Raw genomic sequence first — 27,098 nt, forward strand, 5'->3', positions numbered from 1 at the left:
CTTGGTTCAAATATATCATCACTGAACCAAGAAGAACCGAGCCAGACAGGGCAAGGGAATAGATACCTATTTTGATGCTGTACATAATTTCTGCCACACTGGGGTGGGTGTTGTGGGTTTTCACATTCATATATTGGCAACGGTAGCCATGAAGATGATTTCACTTTGAGTCTGGTTTTTCTTTGTCACCAAATCTTTTTCTTTGTCACCAACATCATTGCCTATTGTGGGGCAGGCTTAGTGAAGGGGGAAGTGAAAGATGTGGTCCCTGGCCTGTTGAGTGTATAATGTGGTTTGAAGAAATGTGCCAATAGGATCAAACAAAATCAACTTTCCTCTATTTTAACTTGATCTTTTTTTCATTTGGTGTGGAATTCACAGTTTTAAAAGCTTTAGGGAATTTCAACAATTGCTAAATTATATGACCTTTGCAAATTATGAGTCAGCAGCTCCCTTGAGGGCTAGATGTGCACTAGCTCGTGCCCTCCTTGCAATGGTCCAGCTTCTCTTTTTCTTTGGTGTAGGTAATTTTGGAGAAAACTACTGGGGTTGGAAGGATCATCAATGTCTTAAAAAAAAAAAAAATGACTTCAAAAGCCAATCTGGCCTCTGTAATATTCAAAGTCTATAAGCTTAGGAAGTTGATGGGAGTACTAGAAGTTTCCTGCCTGCTTCCCCAGCACACACATCCCTTTTGGTAGACAAAATAACTAATATAAAAGCAAATAAATAAAAAAGTGGGAGTAGTCATAATATCATGGACAAAATATTGGTTCTGTTACACATTTAGCAGCTGCTTGAGGGACTGAATATTAACTAATAATTGTTCTGAAGTCATTTAACTTCAAAAACCAGTGAAATCAGTTCGTACCTACCTGTATGTAGTATAATCTTTCCTGGAAGATGCAAATCTAGACTTATGAGTTAGTAAGAGACATGAAATAATTTTCATATTTGTAGATAAAAATAGACTGAACAATTAACCACACTCTGCTTCTCTCACTCCCCTCAGTGGGGATCATGAGAAATTTAGGATATTAGGGGCTGGTGAACCCTAACTCCTCTGTCTCAGGACCAGGTGTCCAATAGCAAAATGGCCTGCCCTAGGTCTCAGACTTACTTAGGAATGAGGACTTTTAAAACCCTACTTTACAGGTGTCAAGGGGTCAATTTCAGAGCCCTGGATTGCTGAGACACAGAGCAAGGGCAGAACATAGGCCGACCCAACTTTAGGGTCAGAGTCATCCTGGATTCAAATCCCAAGTCCCTGACTTAAGACTTTGGAACTGTGCCTTTATCCCACACCCACCAGCATGCATGGTGATATACCTACCTGGTTGGATTGTTGGGAGGCTTAGAAGTGGTGAACTTTTAAGTATAGAACACGATTGCTGAGTAATAGTGTCAGGCACATTGTAGATATTCAATAAATATTAGATTTTTCCACTTCATTTATTTTAGGAGTGCACAATATCTAGCAGTGCTTTTGCACATGAAGTATTCACTGCTCTAAGTGGATCAGAGGTCAGTTTACTGAAGGTCAAGGAAAGGTCAGAGAGTCTTGGCAATGCTTTCGATTAGTTTGGTCTGAACTTTGGAAAAGCAATGTCATCTATGTGATGGGATTTGGGAAACACTTTTAAGATCCTTGTCCCAGTTTTTCCATTTACTTTATATTTGATTTCAACAAGCCTGGAATTAAATTTTCTTTCCTTCAAATGCTGAGGTTTTTCCACTTGCTAGATTATCCTGTTAAGACATGCATCCCCACAAGGGGCAACACCACAGATTTTTATCAACTAACCCCTTAGCAAGGATGAATTGATCCCAAAGGCAATTTGCAAACATTAACTTAATATTAACTACGAGGCAGGTATTAGTAGCATTCTCATATGTGATTCAGGAAGTTGAGGCTTAAAGATGTGGATCAAGTACATTGTCAGTCTACAGTTAGTATGGGATCATGTCTGAATTAACATGTTTAAGGCATGATTTCTTTAACCACAAAGTTTGAGAGCTTTAATGAAGGTGAAGCAAAGAGCTCTGAAGAGGTGACTTTTTTTCTTTCTTCTTTCTCTTCTCCTTCCTCTTACTTTACTATTCCTTCTTTCTCCTTGCTCCATCTTCTTTGTCTCCTTCCTCCTCGTTGTTCCTCCTCTTTCTGCTCTTCTTTCTTCTTACCTCTCCTCCTTTTTTTAATCCAATTTATCTGAGCAGTAAATGTAAGTAGATGAGTTATCGAAAATTCACTTTTTTTTTTTTAAAGATGATTTGTTTATTTACGCTTGCAAGAGCTGGGGTACAGGCCAGAGGTGGGGGGGTGAAAGGATTCACTAGAGACAGAGCGGGGAACAGAACAGGCAGAATGACCAAAGTACACTGCTGAGGGGAGCAGCAGGCGAGTCAGGAGAGGTCTGCTATACCATGTGGGTAGCTCCCTGGCTGGGGATAAAACTAGTGCTGCAGAGGCCGTGGACAGCTTCATAGGTTGTGTCTTAACCCCTTGCGCCACCAGGGAGGCCCCGAAAATTCACTTTTTAAAAAAAAACTTCTATTGAAGATGATCGAATCTATGGCTTGGTTCAGCTTACTCTCCATCTGGCTTTGGGACAGTCTAACTGTTAGATGCTGCTGCCTGCCCCCTGTGATTCTGAGCCTCCCACAACCACCATCTTTACCAAATAGTGTTATAAAAGCTTATTTCCTACTTGCTACTACAATTAGCACAGCGCAGTGTAAGGAGTCTTCGGCTTGCAGTCAGCCAAACCTGGTTTGGAGATCTTGATTTAAGCCTTCCTCAACTTGGAGAGATTTAGGAGAAATTTTTTCTGTGCTGTGGGTTTTTCATCAGTTTGTGGTGACTATTGGAAATTACAGTTATCCAAAGACTGATACCATGTAGGTGGTCAATATGTGGGAGCTTGTTTTTAACAAAACTGAGGTTGATTAATGAGCTGTTTCCACTGGGTTTGCTCCTCTGTTTCTTTGTCTTCTTATTTCCCAACTTGATAACTCATATTAAATATATCATCAATTATAGCAATATTTCCACCAGCTGCTCTCAAGCTGAGCCTTTCAAGCGTGATCCTAAAATAACATCAGTGTGTGTCTCTCTTTTTGCTGCTTTGCCTCATAGGTTCAACTTTAACGCCATCATGTCCTTCGGCAGAGACATGGAGCTTGAGCATTTCGATGAGCGGGACAAGGCGCAGAGATACAGCAGAGGGTCGCGGGTGAACGGGCTGCCCAGCCCCACGCACAGCGCCCACTGCAGCTTCTACCGAACCCGCACACTGCAGACCCTCAGCTCGGAGAAGAAGGCCAAGAAGGTTCGTTTCTATCGAAATGGAGATCGATACTTCAAAGGAATTGTGTATGCCATCTCCCCAGACCGGTTCCGATCTTTTGAGGCTCTGCTGGCTGATTTGACCCGAACTCTGTCGGATAATGTGAATTTGCCCCAGGGAGTGAGAACAATCTACACCATTGATGGGCTCAAGAAGATTTCCAGCCTGGACCAACTAGTGGAAGGTGAGCGCTATGAGATAACCCCCAGTTACCTTAGAGGATAAGCTCTCATATATCACCGTTGTTTTCCCATCTCGTATTTGACCTCCAAGAAGTAGCGTCCAGCTTTTTGGCTGTGATCTTTTTTTGTATCACACATTTAAGGGTTCACTTTGCTGTTCTGTAGTGTAAAAAGGAAAAAAAAAAAGGATGGCATTAAGTCTAATATCTTAGAATGTTGAGTTTTGGGGGACAAGTGTCTAATTCTATAGCATTCTGTAATTTTTTTCTCACACCCATGCTTCATTTATTTTGAAAGTCCATTTTTATACCTTTAACCATATAGTTCATATTCTAGATGCACATTGAACTTTTCCTATCACATCTGCAAGTAGTACAACTGAAAATACTAATGGATCATGAAATTTTAGGGTTGAAAGGAATCTTACATAGGTTACATGGCAATTTGGTGGTGATGCTGGATCAAAAGTAGATTTTCTAGCAATTCTTTCCAATATGATGCTTCCTTTTAGGTTTAAAGGATTGTTGTCTTTCAGTGATATTCGAGGACATAAAGGAATCAATCTGTTCAATTTGTTTTTTAAAGTCCCAAAATAGGGTTAATAGTAATTCTCTGTTTTCCACATTTCATGTAGAAATAGGACTATTTGGGCCCATGGATGAGGTCTGATGTCTTGTGCAAGTAAGGTTGGTTCCCTCTTCTGAGCTATACTTGCCTCAATACCAACTCCATCAAGCCTTCTAATCACCTTGGAAATCATGCTGAAGTGTAAAATTCATGCTGAAGTGTAAATGAGGATAAGTGGTCTTCTTTGGAGACCTCTTGGAAAATTGAGGTCTCAAGGTGCTGATGAAGGAATAGAAAAATACACGGACCATGAAGAGGCAGTTTGAAGTGTTGGAAGAGCTTGATTTCACTGAGTTCACCTTTTACCTAGACCCTGTTGTCTTACTGGATCCTGGAGGAATGCCATCTACATAAAGTCTCCCTCTCTTGTGCAGGTACTAGGAGGAAGAATCCCTTTTGGCTCCATATGGAGTTTTTGGTTGTTCTGACTTGATCCCACACAGGCTGGTCCTCTTGTCCTCCATTGGAGCCAGAGTTTGTATGTGATTCAAGGCCGAGGTTTCTTTTGTCTTTCTCCCCATTTCCTTCCCTTTATCTTTTGGCAGGAATGCGAGCCCCTGTGACTGGACTTGAGGGTGCAGAGGAGCCTGGTTTGGGTCTGTTTCTGTGTGGGAATTCACATCTCTTTTGCATGATTTGTCACCCTGCCAGGATGCCTGTTGACTTGGCCTTTTTCCTTCTATTCAGATGTTGGAACTTCCAGTAAATTAAAGGGGAAGAAGGAACATGAAATCTTTCTGTATCAGTTTTGAATTTTTTATCCTATTTTTTCATGACCTTGGAAAATACGACCATAAATAAAACATTTGAGGGATGAGTCCAAGGGATAAAAAATAAATCCATACTCAGATACTTAACCAGTCACAAAACTGTCCCTTGGAAGGCTAGTGGAATTACAGGAGAAATATGCCAATATTTTAAAGCATATTCTGGGACAGCCTCCTGTCCCAGAGTTGACTCCTCTGTTCCAAAGTCATTTGTGCAGCATCTGTAGGCAGAGGGGCTTCAGTTAGTTTCCCAGCCAGAACTGATACTTATTGAGAAGAGGTCAGAGATAATCCCATGACCGCCACCACCGAAGAGGGTGTGAGAGGTGGGGAAAAAGTGGTGCTTCACATCTAGGGACCAGCAAAATTATGGTATGCTTGCCCCCAGCTTGTTGCTGTTTTTTTTTTTTTTAAACACAAAAGAATTCCTAATCTGAGGGCTGTTGTCCTCACTGGGGGTGATAATTATAGCTCAGTTACTGAGCATGTGCCATGCTCTGGTGGGAGTTTCCTGCATATATGAACACATTTCATTCTTACATGTTCCTAGGAGGTAGGCACTTTTATCATACTGACACTAACAGTAGAATAATGAGGCATAGTGTGGCTAAGTGGTCTGTTCCTATTCACATGGCAAGAAAGGGGAGAGTTAGGATTTCAACTCAGGAAGCCTGGTGCCCAAGCTTGAGCACCTAACTGCCACAAAAGATACAGAGTGTGTTTGTAGGGGCATTTTTTGTGACTTTTAAGATGAAATTTTATAATTACTGTCCTCTTGAAAACAAATATATTTAAATTTGACTTAGTTCCAAGAACAGATTCTGTTCCCAGAAATCCTTCACTCATTGCCTCCAAATGTTTTTCTCGCCAATTAATATAAAATAACTGTAGATTGAATGCTCTGATTTAAAAATTACTCTGAAAAAAGAACTTTTTTAGTTGCTAAATGGTAACTTTGGGAAGTTCATATATTGGCTGCATTAAAAATTTCCATTTAAAGGGATTTTTTTCTAATTCACAGCACTGATAATTAGCATGCAGCTGCACTTAGTGTTGAAATAGCTAAGAATCCATTTAGATTTGCCTCTTTGTCAATTACATTTTTGCTTAGTCTGTTAAAATGCAAAACGTTGCTTCATATTCATCATTAGTTTCATATCTCTCACTTTACATACTAATTTTGTGTAAACGTCAGTGCGTGTTATTAGCTTCTCATTTCCCATTCTGATATGATGATGTTTGAGTTTTAAATTAAATTCTTTTTGTGGTGCAGTGACAAGTGTATTGCACTTATAATTTTTTTTTAAGTTTGTTCTCTGTCACTTATGTAAGGTTAAAAATTCTTATAATGTTTCATGGCCTCTGGCATCGTTGTATGATAATTAGGCACAGATTATTATGCCAAAATTTGGTGGAAGCACTTTGATAGAACTGACTCTTAGCCTGATATATTAATGTGTTAGTGTATATGTGCACGCACATGTATGATTGCATGTTCTACTTGTGCATACATACATAGCTACACACATGCGCATGCACACATACACTTAAGAGTAGATCATGGAGACCTTGTTTGCATTCAAAATGCCCTTAATATGTTAAAAAAAAATGGTGATACTTAGTAAGGAATGTTGAATTTTAGTCCTGTTTCTGCCAGTAATTCACCTTGAGACTTGGCCTCATTTTCCCAATATTGCCTCTTCCCCCCAATTTTATGCTATTTATATTCCACTGTAGATATGTAAATGTGAAGATAAATGAAGGAATAACTTTTAAAACCTTCGAACTCTTAGGAGAAAGATGTAATGTAAATGTTGAACGTTAACTGATAGGTTGGATTTTCATTATCAGATGCTCAAATGTTCCTCCCCTCTCCCACCCCCAACCCCACTTTTAAATAGACTTTTCTTTAGTGTGGTTTTAGATTCACAACAGAATTGAGCAGAAAGTACAGAGATTTACCATATATTCCCCACCCTCATGCATGCATGCACAGCCTCTTTCCCTGCCCTCCACCACCCCAAACCAGATAGATATATAGATTACAATTAATGAACCTCCTTGATCTGTCATTATTACCCAAAGACCATAAGTTTACATTTGAGTTCTCTCTTGGTATTGTATGTTCAGTGGGTTTTGACAATGTATCATGACATGTATTTACCAGTACAGTATCATACAGTACAGTTTCACTGCCCTAAACATCTTCTGCCTGTTAATCTCTCCCTCTCTTTAACTCCTGGCGTCATTTATGTTTTTACTGTCTCAGATGGGCTTTTTTTTTTTGTGGGACCCTCGCCGGTGGCCGGGGAATGAACCGGCACTGCAGAGGCTGTGGGCAGCCTCACAGCCCAGCGCTCAACCGCTGCGCCACCAGGGGAGGCCCCAGATGGGCATTCTTAAAGCATCTGGTGTGAATGTAGGTATGAGAGAGCGAGCGCATCAGTAAGCTGTATTCTGAAGATGTTTAAGTTAATTTTATGTCAGCTCTGCAGATATTAGAAGCTCCTATACCCTTTTACTCTCCTCCCCTCTTCGACCCCCATGAACATGCCTGACTCCAGAGCTTCAGTGTGAGGGCTGCCCTTTAAGTTTCCATCAGAATTAACCTCTGAGGTGTATACTCATGCTTCACCCCAAAGTTAGGGAATCTCTCTCTTACTTTGATCACTGTTCTTCTAGCAATTTTCCTTTCCTTTAATTCACTGGCTGCTTCTTTGTCTCTCCATGCTATATTAAAACTTTGTGATTTAGTTTTTGAATAGCTACAAAACATACTCTAAAAGTTCCCAGAGGCAAATGATTTTCTAGTTTTTTGAGGATCTTCTTAGAGATATCAGTGCTTTTATTTATTTATTTATTTTAAGATTTATTTATTTATACAAGCACTGGGTACAGTCGAAGCGCGGGAGGGTGAGAGAATTCACCAGAGCCAGAGTGGGGAACAGAACAGGCAGATGGACGAAATACACTGCTGAGGGGAGCAGTAGTTGCAGCAGGAGAGGTCTGTCACCCCATGTGGGATCCTTGCTGGCGGCCGGGGATTGAACCAGCACTGTAGAGGCTGCAGGCAGCTTCGCAACCCATTGCTCAACCACTGCGCCATGAGGGAAGCCGTATTTATTTATTTTTAAAAGATTTATTTATACAAGAACTGGGGTACAGGCCAGATGCATGGGAGGGTGAGAGGATTCACCAGAGACAGAGTGGGGAGCAGAGCAGGCAGACTGACGAAATACACTGCTGAGGGGAGCAGCGGGCGGGACAAGAGAGGTCTGCCATGCCATGTGGGACCCTTGCGGGCTGACCAGGATTGAACCAGCACTGCAGAGGCTGTGGACAGCTTCACAGCGCTGCACTCAACTGCCTGTGCCACCAGGGGAGGCCTGATACCAGTGCTTTAAAGGATATACATGTTATATACATGTTATCTATCTGGAAGACAACTTACTGTGCTCACAGTTCTTCCTCTTGCCTTGCGTACTTCACAGTACACACAGCATTCACTTAGAACTGCTGTGTTCTTTTTACTGACTTCATGGTATTCTTTTATCAAATGCACTATAGTTTATTTAATAAGTTTTATTGATGAACATTTTGGTTGTTTCCAGTCCTTTGTTGTTATAAACAATTTTGTAGTGAAGTTCCTTGGATATAAGTTTTCCACTCATGTAAGATAAATTTCTACAAGTCATATTGTTGGATAGAGTTATAGACATTCAACTTTTAAAAACTGTTGCAAAATTCCTCTTCATAGCAGTGGTTACTTCCCACCTGAAATGTATGTAAAGACAGTGTTTTATCAAATGTTTTGCAATTTGCCAAACTATTAAGAAAAGAAAATAACTATTAAGAAAAGAAAAAAGGAAAAAAATGTATCATTATAATTTTAATATTCACCTTTTTATATGATTAAATAACACCTTTTTATGTATTGTTTTTCACAGCTTTTGACTAATTTTCTATTAGATAGGTACTGCTTTTTATTGGCTTGTAGGATTTTTTCTTTAAAAGGTAATTAATCCTTTGAAATATTAATTAAAAGTATTTTTTCTATATTCTCCTATATTTAATGACTTTTATTTATTACATCTTTTGCCATGTAGATTTAACGAAATCTATATAATAAAACTTGTTAGTGTTTTCATTTGTGACTTGATTTACATGCCCCTTAGATCCTCTGCACACTGAGATTATAAAGCTGCTTTCCTTATTTTATTCTAGTATGTTTATGTTTTAATTTTTCAAATGTGCACCCCCACATTCTATCAACTGCAAATCCTGGTTGATTCTCTCTTCTAAGCACATCTCACAGCATCCACTTGCCTCTATCTTCCTTCACACTGCAATCTCTGACATGTTTCCCAGACCTGTGTCTGCTTAGTCCTAAAAGCTTTGACTTTGTTGCCTTCTGCAGTCTTATTCTCATTTGATTGTCCATGAAACCATTTGTATTTTGTTTTCAGGAAAGACTTATTAATATCTCACAGACTATCCCTTTATTGGTCTATGCAGTAGGGCATATTATTATTTATTTTTTATATGAAATGTTATCCTCTTTTTTTTTGCCAATGAAAATCTTGCCCTCACTTCAATGGCCAGCATGAATGCCATATCTTCATTGATCATTCAGTGGGAAGTAGAAAATGATTTCTTTCTCCAGTGAATTAGGATTGCCTGGACCACTTATTTAGCAATTATCACACATTGCCCTGTGGTGAAATTTTTTTATAGACATGTCTTGCTTTCTGAACTCTTTGAAGACAAGCTCATAATTTGGGATTCATTTCACTCCACAGAATGGGTATTTCAGGTCTTGTACTTGTTACTTAGGATTTAAAAGGTTGTTTAAAAATTTTAGGTTTTGGGAATAATGTTGCAGTTTTGTTATTTTTATTCTGTTATTTCCTTAAGAGAAATATTTAACTATGTGAATGTGAGTCAGAGATAAAACCATTTTCATGACTCCAAATATAGTTTGCAATGTCACTTTTTAAAAGGATTGTTACCAATTTATAATATTCATAGTTGTGTCTTCTATGTTTGATTTTATTTTTATGTTCTGTCATGTATTTTAGTAAATTTAAATAAGCTTTGCACATTGTTGTATTATTGGTTCTCAATCTTTCCCCCCATTTAATTTTAGTTTCTATACAATTATCTGTTTTAAATTTTAAAATATTTAAATATCTTCTTTTTTTCCCTTTATGTTGTCTTTCTGTTGTTCTGAATTTGAGTTGATATTTTCCAGAGGTCTAACATACACACTCAACTTTTATTTTCTTTAAGTTTATTTATTTGTATTATTATATTATGAAAAACCTCAACAAAAGAGTGATACATAAGTGCCATTGGGCATGTTTTTCTTGCCTTTAATAGAGTTATCAAAATCATCTCTTTAAACCAGTGCCTTCCAGGTAAATTATGAAGTATTGCTGTTTCTATCTGAAATAAGCTCACAAAATAACCAGATCGTACTTTATGATATTTTATTATACTTATTGTCCGTGATATTATCTTTCATATAATTTAACTCAGTTCAATATCAGAAGTTTCAATATATGTTTGACTTTTTCTCAATTTTTACTGTAATTCACAATAGCAAATTTTAATCACCAGAGTTTCCACTGAGAACATTGATTTCTACTCTGGAAAAATGAAATATATTATAGGTACCTATCACTTCAGCTGCTTTTGAATATGCCATGTTTTGAACTTAAATTAATCCCAAAGGAGGTAGCAACCAGCTTTAGTAATATGAAGATTGGAGATTAGATCATTAGGTAAAGTGATGTCACAGCTGGAATTTACAAATCACAACTCTTGCCAGTTCTCTCATATCAGGCATTGATGAATTAGGCTAAGAAAACAGAACAAAAGGGATAACATTAATATAGTGGCCTAACTACAATGACAAGATTAACAATAAGGAGACTGGATGGCAGCAATAAATGAGCTCAAAAGAGACCAAATGCTGCCTAGAAAAGGAAAAAAGAGAAGGAAACCATGGCAACAAAGCAATGAAGAAAAAACTTTGGAGGAGAGCAGACATGTCTAATGGGGAATTTTTTTGTTTGTTTTAACAAATCCTTTCCTCCCCCTTTCCTAAAGTTTCCTACCTCAATCACTGATTATTTTATGCAATTAGATTTTTGGAAAACATATGTCCACATAAAAACTTGTACCCAGTTTATAACATTTGTGTTTGTCAAAACAAAACAAAGTGACAACAACCCAAATGTCCATCAACTGAAGACTGGATAAACACAATATGGCACATCTTTCCAATGGAATATTATTTGTCAATAAGAAGGAATCAAGTATTAATACATGTTACAGTGAGGAAGAACTTATTATGCTAAATGCAAGAAGCCAGACACCAAAGGCCACATAGCAAATGATTTCACTTATATAAAATGTCCAGATTAGGCAAACCCATAGAGAGATAAAGTAGGTTAGTTAACTGGGGGCTGGATAGAGAGTTGATAATGGGGATTGACTGCTCACAGATACAAGGTTTCTTTGTGGGGAGATGAAAATGTCTGAAATTAGACAGTGATGATGATTCTGTAACTCTGGGAACATACTATACACCATTGAATTGTATACTTCAAAAGGGTGAGTTTTATAGTGTTTAGATTATATCTCAGTAAAAGAGTGATGAAAACAAAACCTCTAGGGCATCCCCTGGTGGCGCAGTGGTTGAGCGCTGGGTTGTGAGGCTGCCCGCAGCCTCTGCAGCGCCAGTTCGATCCCTGGCCACAGGCGAGGGTCCCACAAAAACAAAACAAACAAACAAACAAACAAACAAACAAAAAAACCACACACACACACACACACAAAAACACAAAACCTCTAGCAATAAGGAGAAAGGGCAAACTTCTAGAGTCTCCTCATACTTGATCTTGTGTAGCTACATTTTATTAGCTGACTAGACCTGGTCAACCAGGGAGCTAATACCCTATTACTGGAAGTTCTCACAAGGTATGTAGAGAATTCTTTAAAATGGAAATGTTCTGATTTCATAATGGGAGACAGTATCCAAATAGAATTCACTTTGTGAATTTTTTAGTAATAAGCTTTGTTAGAGAAAATTCATTTCCATACCTTGAAAAATAATGGCAAATATAATGATTCGAGAATGCATGTGTGATTTTTTGAAAGCAAAACAAAAACACGGACTCTTCAGTATCTTAAAAATAATGTAACATGCTTACAAAGAGATTATTCCACTTTCCCAAGTCCCCCACATATCTAAATCTTTCATGGAAAAATTACAATATTCTGATATTTTAGGAGGTATTGGCTTGCTCCAACTATAATTTCATGCTTTATTTTCTTATCTTTTTTGTTTTTGTTTCCATTGATGCATTTTTTTATCTCTGCTTAAAAACACATATTACTTTTTCTGGCTTTAGTAAATGCTACAACATTCAGAGATGGTGCTTTGGCACACAGAGAGGTTCTCTCCTATAGTGCTTCCTTGCTATTTGTTGGCATGCTTTGGATTCTCAGAGTATTCAACTTTAGGTTAAAGATCAGTCTTCACACAAAAATTTTGAATGAGTAAACTAAGAAAATTCAAGCAATGATAACCAACCACCAAGTCACTGTGTTTAACTAATTTCCAGCTTTGCCTTTAAATAGAGTTTTATTTCCTTTAAATCATCCATGATTTTTGTCATTGTGCCATTCTTTTTTTTTATTCTTTTTTTATTTTTACATGATCATGCCATTCTTATTTAACTTGCCCTGTAATAAGTTATCCAAAACTTTCAAGGCAATGTTTGGGCTGTTTTGTTCAAATATACCTTTGTTTAGATAAATTAACTTTTATTTCAGAGTTGTCATAGAAATTACACCAAAAATTTTTGAGATGGGTTAGTGATTATAAAAAGTATGTTAGCTAATTATAAATTTTACATTATCTTGTTATTTTTGAATAACCTTTAACACATATATGTCTTGTCAGGACTTAAAACTTATTGATGACTCCCTAATTAAAAATTTATCATATCCCTTAACTTTCATTTCCATTGAGGAAGAGATTAAACACTGAATATCTGGAGTTATTTGGCCAAATCAAGACTACGTGTTCTTTCCATTCAGAAGAGTTACATTTGTTAATTTACAGTTATCAATGACATTAGCACATTAACTGAAAATTTATTTTTCACAAAATCAGAAAATACACTCAATTACCTGTACTAGGACAGAGACTGCATCTCTAATGTGGGAGAATTTCAGAATTATGATTAAAATAAAAGTAGTAAATGTGGGGTCAAGTAGGTTGAGTGTAAATTTACCTCCATACTTTAATAGAAGTTTATTAACACAGGGAAACTCATCTTTGGCTATCCCTGAATTCTTCAAAAAAGTAGTAGATTCTAAATGATAACACTTTGCTGTGTGTCAGTCTTTGAATCTGATTAAACAGCCAGAAGAGTCTCAAACTGATCACACGGATTTAATACAAGTTTCTTCTCAGCATTCTTCCTTGAATCAAACCAGCATCACCTTCTCAAAGTTCTCAGGCTTTAAAACTTTTCAGTGTTTCTATGCACATCAAAGACATCTTTACAGACACATCACCCAAAGCAGTGATAGTGAAGGCAAAGATAAACAGCTGGGACTACATCAAATTAAAGAGCTTCTGCACAGCAAAAGAGACAATAACAAAAACAAAGAGAAACCCCACCAACTGGGAGAACATTTTTGCACACAACACTAATGATAAAGGACTGATCACAAAAATCTACAAAGAGCTGATGAGACTCAACAAAAACAAAGAAAATAATCCAGTCAAAAAAATGGGCAGAAGAGCTAAAAAGAAACTTCTCTGAAGAGGAAATGCAAATGGCCAACAGGCATATGAAAAAATGCTCAACATCACTTGTAATCAGGGAAATGCAAATCAAAACTACAATGAGATACCATCTTACACCAGTGAGAATGGCACATATTAAAAAAACTAGCAACAACAAATGTTGGCGAGGTGGGGGAGAAGAAGGAACTCTCCTGCACTGTTGGTGGGAGTGCAAACTGGTCCAACCACTATGGAGAGCTGTGTGGAGATTTCTTGACCTACTAAACATAGAGCTTCCATATGATCCAGCAATTCCACTCCTAGGTATTTACCCAAAGGACACAGAAACATCAATTCCAAAGAGCACCTGCACCCCTATGTTTATAGCAGCACAATTTACAGTAGCTAAGCTTTGGAAACAACCCAAATGCCCAAAAATAGATGACTGGATCAAGAAGATGTGGTCCATATACTCCACGGAATATTACTCAGCATTCAAAAAAGATAAACACATGCAATTTGCAGCAACATGGCTGGCACTGGAAGGGATCATGCTCAGCGAAATAAGCCAGAAAGAAAAAGAAAAATACCGGATGGTCTCACTCATAGCAGGAATCTAGAAAACTTAAATAAGGGACCAGGAAAAAGAATAACTATAAGAAAGAAAATATCAAAATCAACAACTATGAACCAGAGACACTTTATGGGGGATGGGGGGGGAAGGATGGCTTGGGGTCAAAATAAGGGGGTTATAATTGTATGGGGAATATAAAAATAAAATTAAAAAAAAAAACTTTTCAGTGTTTTATCAAAGGTATAAGAAAAGAGTTTATTTTCTCTTTCAAAAACCCATTCCATATTGTTGGGTGAATACTTTAAAATCCCTCTCCTTAGTTATCTTCTCATAATGTTAAAAAGTTTCCTTTGTTGGTGTATAAAACGACGCCATTAATGTTGTTTTGATTTTAATTATTAATATCATATAAATCTATACATAATCAGACAATTTATATTCCCTGTAAGCACAGAACTTTGACAAAGACAGATTTTGCTAGGTAAATTACAGACTGTGTCTCGTTGGGGCATTGGGGAGCATTTAGGGCATTCTTACATTGAGATGAACTCAAACTGATGTTCACTGCTAACTGTGTGGCTAGAAACAATTAGCATCTGATAATATAAAACCTGCTCACTGATTTCTAGTAATTGTGTTTTAAAATTTTCTTTTCAGGCTTGCTGCACAATTAGGGTAATTCAGCCTGAGATGCTGTTCACTTATATGACAGTTTTGCCTTTGAGGTCTTTTTGACCTCTGCTGTCTAATTTGATCTTTAAAAAAACTGGTTAGATGAAAGTGGCCACTGCAATATTCTTCATGTGACAGATGAATAATCCACCACTGAAAAGTCTCAGGGACTTCCCCAAGGTTATGTGCTTGGGGAAACCAGGTCTTGAGCCCAGACTTACAAGTCTCCATTCCCACTGTGATGGAGCACTGTGATGTTCCCACTGTTGTTGCAGCCTTTACTTGCATGTTTTTGGTACCGAACAAATCTGAGAAGTATAGTAGAGATCGGTCATAATCTGCTAGGTGAATAGTAAGGGGGTTTGCTAAATTTGTACTATTTGTATCACTTAGTGAGACTGAAATATTAATAAACTTGGAAAGTACTGTTGTAAAAAAATTTCAAAGTCAATGTTTGATGACATGTATAACTATGTTTTTCTATTTTTGAAACCATGGTTGAGTTATTCTCTGGCCTTGGGTGCTTGCACTATTAATTTTAATATAGGACAAGGACTTAGATAAAAGTAAATGGGCTGTGTTGAATTAGTCCTAGGTCATTTTACCTGCAATTATGAAAACTTTGAGCATTTTTACCTAATCCCAGTTACAAAGACTTAGTAACACAGTAAAAAGTCATTATAAAGTCTTTAATTTCAAAACACTGATCTAACTTAATGAAATACATGTTTAGGATCAGTCATTCTATAATTCATCATTGCTTTGTACACATGTTACTTTGTTTTTGTGTGATCCATATCTGCTTAATAGTCTGAGTGTTTTCATTAAAAAAATTCTCTGTTCAGGAGTCATTTTTAATAAAAATTAATTATTTTTATGTATTTTCTTTTTTCAGCTTCATTAGAATGCAACTGATAAATTGTAAGATATTTAAAGTGTGCCTCATGATGATTTGATATATCTCTATGTTGTGAGAAGATTCCTCCTTTTTAGTTAGTTTGCACATCCTGTACCTCACATACCTATTTATTTATTTATTTGATGATAGTATTTAAGTCCTACTTACTTAGCATATTTCAGTTATACTATTTAGATAGTGATATTATTATATATTATGTCCTTAGGTATTATTTATTTTATATAATTATTTTTATTTGAAAGGCATTTTATAAAGGTACTGGTTGTAAGCTGACCACTCTTAAAACCTTTTATCTAATTATTAATCATAATTACTTGATTATTCCATTTGATCTTTCATATACAATTTCCCCTTGTTTAAAAAGTCATAACTGGCTCTCACTTCTAAGTCATAAAAGAAAAATCAAAGACTAGGAAAAAAAGAAATGAGTTTCATATAAAGTTAGTGTACACTTAAATATATTTCTCTTTTCCTTAGGAGAGAGTTATGTGTGTGGCTCCATCGAGCCCTTTAAGAAACTGGAGTATACCAAGAACGTGAACCCCAACTGGTCAGTGAATGTGAAGACCACTTCGGCTTCCCGGGCAGTGTCCTCGCTGGCCACTGCCAAAGGGGGTCCTTCAGAGGTGCGGGAGAATAAGGATTTCATTCGGCCCAAGCTGGTCACCATCATCAGAAGTGGGGTGAAGCCGCGGAAAGCTGTCAGGATTCTGCTGAACAAGAAAACTGCTCATTCCTTTGAGCAGGTTCTCACCGATATAACTGATGCCATCAAGCTGGACTCGGGAGTGGTGAAGCGTCTGTACACCCTGGATGGGAAACAGGTAAGCGAGAGATCACATTCTTGGCTTTATAAGCAAGAACTTGGGGTTGGGTGATTTATGTGGCTTATGGGAGGACTCTAAGGACATGTGAGGAGGTTGGGTCATTGAGCCAACAAATAACTGCTGACCACAAATCAGTCCAAGGAAGACAGGATTAACCATAGGAATAAATGAGAAATGTTGTCTCCAAATCCTTAGTGATCACTCAGAGATTCTACATTTTCAGTTATTAATTTCTGAACAAATGGTGCTTTTCTGTCATCTGTTTTTAATTTTGTCTTATAGAATTACATATAGCCTTGAGCCTTGAGATGTAGAGGTAAACTCTGCTCAGTAGAGAAAATTCTAAATCATTTCTTTGTCCTAAATAATATTTTATAACTTCAAGTCTCAGTAATGTTTACTCATGAGCTGCATTTAAATTTTATAGACTTTAAAGTAAATACTTTAGGACACAAATATTTCTATCTGATTGGCTGTAAAAGGCATATTTTTAGACTATTACTCATCTTGTATTGAAAGCATAATTCAGAATTAAAGCAAAAAGAGGGTTTCTTTAGCTATGGAATGTGTATCAATTGACTTTGGATGGATGGGCATTTTAAAGTGAATTACTCAGATGAACCTAAAGGAACTATTTTAAAAGTTTTACAGAAACCTGGCAGTGAGCTGAGTGAACTCACTGATATGTACAGTGCAATTTGCTAGTCATTCAGTTTATGGGTGTTTCTTGTTAAGGTTATGATTTCCAGTACATTATTGTTGCATGGAATTTAGATTTTAATGTGCGTTGTCCAAATACTTAAAAAATTATTTTGAGAGGTAATTTGAATGATTTGCATGTGGAGTACATATTAAATATCAAACCTAAACCTGTAAAAGGAAAAGTTGAGTTTATTAAATGGAAGATTCAATATAGGTCCTTCCAAGCTAACACATTCAAACTTAATGGATTGAAAATAGATGCAAATCCTAGAAAGAGTGTTAGTCATGAAAGAATTTCTTCCCTAGGGAGTCATTTAAATGCTCTAAATTATAAAATTCATTAGGAAAGAAAGAATCTCTGCCTTTTGCTCATTTATAGTCAGCACTTTTGCTTGTCTCATAAAACTTGTGTCATGTGGATAGCGATTCTAAGGAATGAAATTCCCAATTTTCGAGATCTAAGAGAGGATAGCCTGGGATTTATCAGTGTATATCAGGGATTAGGAAGCCCACTGCTGGATTTCAATAAGATGTCAAGCTTCACATTTAAGCATCTATGCACTTCACTGGTTCCCTTTATCATGAATTACTCAACCATCTTGTAGTTCTGCATTTTTGTGTATTGAGTTTTCTCAAAATGAGAGCGAATCTGTTTTTCATAAAAAGTAAATTTACAAAAAATAAATATATTGATAAATCTTATTTTCCCCCCTTGCCTCAGAATTTGGGGTTTCCAAAAACCCCAAATTGCTATACAATGAATCTAAAAATCAGTTTTATTTAGCTAAGTTTTGCCATCAGCTGATCATCTTTTTATTCCTAGAATAGCGACTAGATGTTCTCAATAGTTTTCTTCTATCTAGGAATTTATCCAGTGTCTGTATTTTACAATGACTATTTTTGCTATGGTCTACATGTAAATGATCCATTGTAATGAAAAGAATCCTGTCAAAATCAACTTTCAAATCTTGGCTCAAGCACAGATTATTTATGTCTTTAGCATATCACTTAACAAAACCTCAATATACTCAGTAAAACATGGATAATATGATCACTTCTATTTCATAAGATCTTGCGGGATCAACTATAGAAATACATGTGAAAACAATTTTGGGCTATTAAAATAATGGTCGTAGTTTTAATCCCCTTAACAGCTCAATTCTTATACCTATTTAATAGATGAGGTTACTGAGGCAACTTGTTTAAAAAAAAAAAGTTCAAATCCACATATGTGAATGGCAGGGTTGGGATTTGAACCAGTTTCTCTCCAAAGCTTTTGCTCACCACAATATACCCATAAGATGTAAATGTACTGAGAAAAAAATTGTGAGTTTTTCATCCAAGGAGCATCTGAAAGTTTTCTGCTCTATATGTTTTTTTTCTGCTGCCATTCTGCTAACTGTTGTATTAAACTGTGTGTGTGTGTGCGTGTGGTTTTTTTTGGCGCAGCATTCAGTTTGCTGTTTTGGCTTTGCCTCCATTGTGTGACATGTTCTCTTCATAGCAGGAGTGGTGAAAAACTGCAGAGGAATTGGATGATAAAGTAGAAAGAATATAAAGACTTTTTGCTTGGGTTCCCAATAGGAACAAAGATGCTTCCTCATGAACCCCAGGAGTCTTTAGAATCGTTTCTGTTCAAAAGAGAAATCTGCCCCTACAAGCAGTTTATTAGTAGAATTCTTTGACAGCCTGGGCAGAGACCAAGACTTGATAAGCCTGAGAATAAACCACTTTCCTCCAAGTTTTCCTGTAGCATGATGCTCTGCCCTAGTAGGTGGCACCCCGGCCATTGTGGCATTGGGTTGCACATGCTGTGCACAGGAATCACCCCTACAATCACTTATCCCACTTTTTTTAAAATAGTGCAACTGATCTCTTGTAACAATTCCACAAACAATATGGGAAATCTAATGTGTAATGAAGTTATTAAGATTTATATATTTTTGTACTGAGGAAATAGAATTGTTTAAAAAACATTAATGGCTGGAGTTCTTTGGGTTGATTAGTAAAGCAATTTGGCAGTTGCCTTCTGATCTCCTAAAGGCAGCTTGTGGATGTATCATGGCATGGAAATTGGTGACTCTGGGGTTTCTGACAGTGAAGCAGTAAAGGCTGTGCCTGCTCTTACATATGTCACCCAGAGATGAGCATTGGAAGCATCCCCACATGCCCGTTTCCCTTATTGCTGCCATTCCTCAGCCTCCTTGTTCGGTTGCCTACTCGATTTTCTTTAAGCCCTCACCTAAAAGTTCATTATTTGGGGATTTTTTGAAGTAATAGGCTGAGACAAGAAACTCAACAAATTGGAGAGGCTGAACTGTATGCTGATAGAAGACATTTTGTAGGATTGCAGGAAACTGCAATTTCCCCAGGTGGCTCATGAGCAGTCTACTTGTGAGCAAGCCCTTTCTAATTATGTCAGCTCTATTCTTTATTCAGGGGTATTGAAGCTTCAGTAAAAGGTTGCTGCAACCTTGCCTTCCCCCTTCACTTTTGGGGGGGCTTCTGCTTATAACGTGAATCAGGCACTTTTGCTGGCATGGTGAGGAGGTTAAAGAAATGCTTGTCGTGTCTTCTTTTCAGTGATGCATAGTTTATCTGGGCTTTGATTAAGGGCTCCGAAAGCAGAAAGAGGGCATTTTTCAGCTGAAGGTTAAAACCATGTCTGCTTTCTCCATAACCGATGGGAGGCTTTGGCAGGGTGAGAGTCTTTTCCTTCTGCCCTATTTGGGATTTTTCTGTGGTTCAATGTCTCACCCTGCCAAGCAGTTACTCCCAAAGGTCATTTGGAGTGTGACTTTTTTAAGTGTTTAAAATAAGACCAAAAGGTACAAGGTTTGTTGCAAAAATGCACTTGTATATCTCCTGACTTATGGAACAGCTAATCAGGCTGTCTTGACCTGCTAAGTCTTCTAAACCTGTGATTATTGAATCCTTCCTTGGAAACATAAACAAGGTTTAGAATAACTAGTGCCTAAGAGCAATTTATACTGTAAAGGTCATAGATAAGGCATTTCCCAATGATCTCTCCTTTCCTGCTGAAATATAGTCATGATAAACTAGATTGTTCTCTAGGCAGGAACTATATGCACATTTCCATCTTATCTCCTTTTTAATATTGCAGATCCATGCCACATGGCAGGGTGCTTTAGTAGTAGAGGAAAAATTCACTCAGGGATGTTGTATTTTTATGTAATAGACATTTCACATAAGTCATGCACTTTGTAATATCTACCCTTGTTAGCATGCTAGAGTGAGCAAACAATTTATTGTCTTCCTAATGTGGGAAGCAGTAGGGATGACTCAGTTGAAGTAAAGTTACTCATAGACTGATTTAGATGGCAAATTGAGAGAGCAGATGTCATAGCTGTGGCTTAGTCCCTTCTGGCTGCTATAACAAAGACCCATGGGTTGCTTGTCTTATAGTCAACAGACATTTACTTCTCACAGTTATAGAGGCTTTAAGCCCTGTGTGAAGGTACTAGTAGGTTGGGTGTCTGGTGAGGCCACTTCCTGGGTTACAGAGAGTGCATTCTGCTGTATTCTCACCTGGCAGAAGGGATCAGGGAGCTCTGGGTCTCTTTTATTGTGGTTACTAATTCCTTTCCTGAAGGCCAACTCTCAACCTAATGACCTCCCAAAGACCTTGCCTCCTAATATGATCACCTTGGGGGTTAGGTCTCAACATATGAATTTTGGGGGGACATAAACATTCAGACCATAGCAACGTCCATGTAAAATAAACCCCATTAGCTGTCAGTAAATGAATCAGTTACCATGTGTTCTCTGTATCTTTCAGTCATTGCACCCTTTGTGTATTATGAACATAAAGCTAAAAAGATGCTTGAAAATGAGTCATAGTATTTGCAGCCATTTATTTTTAACTGATTAATATACATTTATTGGAATTCAGGAAATGTTAGTGGTGGCTGTATGAATCTATCAATCAGATATTACAAAATGATCTTTTTTTTTTCTTTTGGTTTATAACACCTAATTCTAATCTGAAGTGAAAGTAATTTTGTTTACTCATGAATTTAGTGAATTTAGAATGTGCCTTCCCCTTAAAAGTAGTACCAATTACTGCCACATCTAATCTTGGCTTCAGCAATTAATAAACATAGAATTTATGTGAAAACTGGAAATTTCCAAATCATAAAATTATGATTTTAAGAATGTGATAAGATTTGGTTGGACAGGAAAAGGTTATTTACTGTAGCTGTTGGTGATAGCGACATTTTCATTTTTTAAAAAGAAAACATTTTATTTTTTTTAAATAAAGCTCTAATTTCTTTAGGCATATTCAAACTCTTCATTCTTTGTAAACAGACTTTTAACTATTATGATCTGGTATGTTATCTGTGTTGTGCAAGTGAATGTAACACCTTTTAGATTTGTTTGCAATTGATGTGTGAAAAATGCAGTTGATACAAATAATGTAGTTTACATTTTAAAATGTCAAAGTTTTCTGTAAATGCTGAGACCACATGTTAAACAATTTCCATGATTCGCTCCAGCTCTGAATTGATGGAAAATCTTAGCTGTTTTCAAAGGAAAAGCAGTGTAAGAGTAATTATGATACTTCACTCAGGGAATGAAAGTGTCCAGAATAGAATGTGCTACTTTAGGTTTTATACCTTTGGTTGATATTCAGGACTAATGAACTATACTTGTTCTTACACAGATGTTAATTATTCTCCCAAATTGGGTAGAGCTAAGTTCTCTTCTTCCACTCTAAGCTTCTCCGCTGTGTCATTAATTATGGGTGCCTGCAATGCTGTGTATTTTAAAGATTAGTTATTCTTAGCAAAAGTCAGTTTTCTGTAAATTGAACTGTAATTTGCTGTAAAATGAGTTCTAAGTCCCCCAGTATTCCACTACAGAACTCTAGATGTGTTCCCGGAAGCCCTCCCCTTGTATGCTGAGGGCACTTTGACAAGAGTAAGGACTTTGGGATCATCTTTTCCAGCTTCTGCAGAGGCTGAGAGCCGTGTTTGGCCTGTGAGCCTCATTTTCCCTGAGGGAACATGTTGGGTGATGGAAAGAACTTGGAAAGAGCTCAGCAGGGCCTGAGTTCAGATTTCAATCTGAAAAATCTAGCTTGGTTTCTCGTCCAGGCCTGGAAAATTAAGTTCGTTTTCCACTTTACTGCTTAAGCTTAAAAAGTCTATATATTATCATTACTTGTAATGAGGAAATTTGCTCAAGTATGCTGTGATTTAAGTGAAGGCAATATGCTGTAACAAGATATAGAGGAATGTCGTTAGTTTTTATGGACTACCTCCAAACATAAGGTGTTAAGAGCAGTAGACTTGGATTCAAGTTCGTCCTCTATCCTTAGACACAATGGAACCTACCCTCCCATTGGAAAGAATTAACTCTGATAATCCTCAATTTCCTCATATGCATAATGGGAATAATAATAATGCCTGCTTTATAAGTATCCAAGAGGGCTAAATGAAATAATCCATGTGACAATTAGTTAGGCCCTCAATTATTGGTAGTTGTTATGCCTGAAAGCTGGTTGTGAACTGATTTTTGTTTTTGAAAAAAGAAGTCATTTTTTAAATGTGTTGGGGGAACTCACTATTTAAAATTATCCTTTAATAATTACTAATTATGTCTGCCTTTGTAAGTGTGGGTTTTCACATGAAAATACTTCATGCTATAATAAAAAGAGCATGGGATTTGAAATGAGATGCTTTTAAGATTGAATTCTGACTTTATTACTCATTTCTTTATTACTCATATTATTTTATTACTTTATTAGCTGCATGGCCTTTGGCGAGTCAAAGAAACTCTGAATCTTTATCTTCTTTAAAATGGGAAAAATAATACATTCTTCATGATATTGGTGGTATAATTACTTGAGAAATTATGTATATTAGGCCCTGACTTGACATACAGTGGGTTCACTATAAATATTAGCCCTTCTCCCTTCTGCTTTCCTATTCAAGGCTTTCTTAAAACTGCAGGTCACTTGTAGATGTAGAAAATTGTTGATGTTGGATTTTTTCGTTGATGTCATTGCCTTTACTGTAACTACTAATGACTGTAGCTTTATCATTCCATATGTTTATTTTCAATTAGTTGATATTATTTGCTTCACTTCATCAGTGGTACCAGTCATTTGACTATCTATAGTCAATCCATTACACCAATATAATGCTATTTCATATTATTACTACTATCGGGGCACCACCTTCTCTGTTCCTGTATGCTGGTTGGTATTTGTATATTCATCTCATTAAAACATCGCCAGAGCTCTTCAAAGCAAGAATCTATTCATTTCTCAATATTGAGCTCCTAGGGAGCCTTGTCTATGAAATATCCTGCTTTCGTGTAGAACTGACAGCTCCCTCTCCCTGGGCTCCTTAACTGACCTTTGTAGATAGCCCCCTAAATTTTGATAATGGTGCTCTGTTGACCAACTACCTCCCCTTTAAGAATTTGTAAGATGAGTTTAGAGAAGGCGTCCTGGTAGCCTCTGAATCTCTAGGGCCTGATCTGTAAATGCTGATTTAACAAATGTTCGAATGACTACATAGCTGGACAATTGACCAGTTTGCAGTAGGCCACACCTTTGGCACTAGCTCATTGTTTCCAGTGTTCTGCAAAGCACAGGCTTAGGCCACAGAGGAGCTGATTTTTGCTGGGCAGCTGTAAACCATGGCAGTGCTCTCTGCAGTGGAACTACAGATTGTAAGGTCTCATTGTGGTGCTTATTTTCTAACACAGGCCTCCTCCTGCTCCATTAAAGACTAGAATAATAATAAAAAAAATCATGTTCCTACTTTAGAGCATTTATCATGCTGAGAGAACTTTTATCCTGTAGGAAAACAATAGATATTCAGTTATAAAAATTTTGTCAACTGAATCAGGAGAAATACTCCAAATCTTTTTGACATTGCCTGAGCCATCTGATGAATAAAGAGAAGCACTAATCAATGTTCTTTGGATTAAAAAATTGGTGATAGGCCAATAAGAGATTCACATGAATAGCATCGGGCCCAATTATTGCAGACACAAATCTGCAGTGTTCAAGACCTTTTGTAGTGATAGAATACAATATGTTGCGGCAGATTTTTCTGTATAGTTTAAATTCTTGAAACTAAATTAAATGAAAGAAGGCAATTTGAGAAATTAAAAGCAACTTTAAAAATCCGATTTTGATTCTGAACTATGTTGTAAGCAACATGCCATAGAAACAAAGGGACAGATGAGATATTTATGCTTTAGTTGACTTTCCACGATGAGATAAATATGTAATCATTGTAAAGAATTTTGAAGCAAATGAGAAAATATTAAGATAAATTAAAATGACCTATGGTCTTTTTAACAGGATCTCATCAATATTTTGGCCCATTTCTTATTGTATACTGATCCTCTTCTTATACAATTTGTTTTCTCACTTGTAATTTCACATGATACTGTGTACATTCATGTGAGAAATGTCTTGAAGTTATTAAGCCATTCCCTCCCTACCTTTGTCATTTTATTGTCCAGTGTAAGAGATGAATTGATAGTGCGCTATTTTCTTCCTTTTTTAAAAAGATTTTATTTATTTATTTTTGCATATTAATGGGGTGCAGGCCAGAGGTGCAGGGGGTGAAAGGATTCACCAGAGACAAAGTGGGAAACAGAACAGGCAGATTTACTGAAATACACTGCTATGGTGAGCAGGAGGCAAGACAGGAGAGGTCTGCTCTGCCTTGTGGGTTAGCTCCCTGGATGGGGATCCAACTCAGGCAGTAATTGTGGGCATTTGCGGTGGTAGCACCAAGACTTAGCACATAGGCCACCAGGGAGGCCCGATAGTGTGCTATTTTCTTTCTTTTAACTCATATCTTTTTTATTTTTTTTTAAATTTAAATTTTATTTTTATATTCCCCATACAATTACAACCCCCTTATTTTTACACCAATCCCTCCTTTCCCCGCCTCCCACCCCCCATAGAGTGTCTCTTATTCATAGTTGTTTGTTGATTTTGATATTTTCTTTCTTATAGTTATTCTTTTTCCTGGTCCCTTATTTAAGTTTTCTAGATTCCTGCTATGTCACAGAAACATCAATTCCAAAGGGCACCTGCACCCCTATGTTTATAGCAGCACTATTTACAATAGCTAAGCTTTGGAAACAACCCAAATGCCCAAAAACAGATGACTGGATCAAGAAGATGTGGTACATATACATCATGGAATATTACTCAGCATTCAAAAAAGATAAACACATGCAATTTGCAGCAACATGGATGGCGCTGGAAGGGATCATGCTCAGCAAAATAAGCCAGAAAGAAAAAGAAAAATACCGGATGGTCTCACTCATAGCAGGAATCTAGTGTGCTATTTTCTATGATAACTCATCCACAGAGCTTCTTCCATCTGCATTCTGACATAGGGCTGATAGTAATCATGTTCTACTGTTAGACATGTGGAGTAGTGACTACTGACATGTCCAGTGTAATCAGTGACTAGAAATTAAATGTATCTCAGATTTCATCTACTGTGCTTAGAACCCTCCTGGAAAAATATTATGGACACATTTCAAAACCTGTCTGATGAAATGAGTCTATCTGTGTTCCATACATATCAGGTAAGTTAGGCTTTTCAGGTCAATAGGACCACAATCACCATGATCTTTGAGGAGTTTCTCCCTGAAGGAAAATTCTCTTTCTGTGCCTACTCACTTATGTTTTATGTGACCATGTGTGCAAGACCAAAATGTCCTAGAGAAAAAAGACAATGACCCTTGACTACCCTTATTAGATGCTTAATATTCATTCAGTGATGCTTCTTGATTTTTAAATTATGACTGAGTTTTTGATACATAAATCAGAATTGTAGGCTAGGATTGCCCTGTGAAAGATCTTTCCATTCTTGGAAGATTGTAAGCCAAACTTACCTTGGTAGGTAGTAATATAAAGTCAATATTTTATTTTAAAAATTCTCTTAGGAAGAAAGCAAGTCAAAGGTAAGCACCACCTTAAAAAAGAAAAGAAGAGTAGACCTTTTACTTCTGATGTTTTTTCATGTTGTGGTATGGAAATTGGTAGCTAGTTACCTAACAGAAAAAATTTAAAGAGCCTGCTGTATACTCAGGTATGTACTTCATCTTGCTTCTATCAACTTTGCTCCTAGAACAGCAGCAGTAGTGCCACCAGAAAACTTACAGAAATCACTCAGCCCCAGAATCAGAATCTGCATTTTAACAACATCCTCAAGTGATACATACTCAGTTTAAAAACGGGGACATTCTAGTCAGTCAACTGAGCACTGTGAATGGAGCACCAGAATTCAAATATCTAAAAGATGGTAAACCCTGGCTATTGCATGGTAGATAAAATTATTACTTTTAGTTTATTTACCAGTTTTATTCACATCCTTTCATTATCAATGTTAATATCAGATGGCAAGATATAATTGCCATCCACAATGTTCGGGAAAGCAGCCAGTCCATTAGCATGAAATGTGTGCTCTCTGCAGTCAATGTGTGGAGGAGGATGGCTTTACTTCCTGTGTGGAGAAGAAATGAAAGTTAAGAGATGCAGGAAAGGCTGAATGATTACTGTGGAAATGTTGATCCTGATGAAGAGGTTAATGCACATGGTTGCCACAAAGTGCATCTGCATGCTATTAGAAGTTATCCGTACTCTCCCCTCAAGAAGCTGCATAAATT

The 27,098-nt window shown here is 37.0% G+C and overlaps 1 protein-coding gene across 6 annotated transcripts in view; it reads left to right on the forward strand.

Annotated features, from left to right (window-relative positions):
* Positions 1-3,155: 3,155 nt before the first annotated feature.
* The window catches only part of DCLK1 (doublecortin like kinase 1), a gene marked incomplete at both ends in the record, with an annotated part of 315,030 nt that continues 291,087 nt past the window's right edge, over positions 3,156-27,098 (forward strand). For all 6 annotated transcript variants that reach the window (XM_084235618.1, XM_084235619.1, XM_084235620.1 and 3 more), the window contains 2 exons: positions 3,156-3,531; positions 16,372-16,718. In XM_084235618.1, the coding sequence (XP_084091744.1) occupies positions 3,156-3,531; positions 16,372-16,718 (723 nt within the window). The remainder of the gene's footprint in view (positions 3,532-16,371; positions 16,719-27,098) is intronic.

Source organism: Talpa europaea (genome assembly GCF_964194135.1).
Source record: "Talpa europaea genome assembly, chromosome: 6".
NCBI lineage: Eukaryota > Metazoa > Chordata > Mammalia > Eulipotyphla > Talpidae > Talpa > Talpa europaea.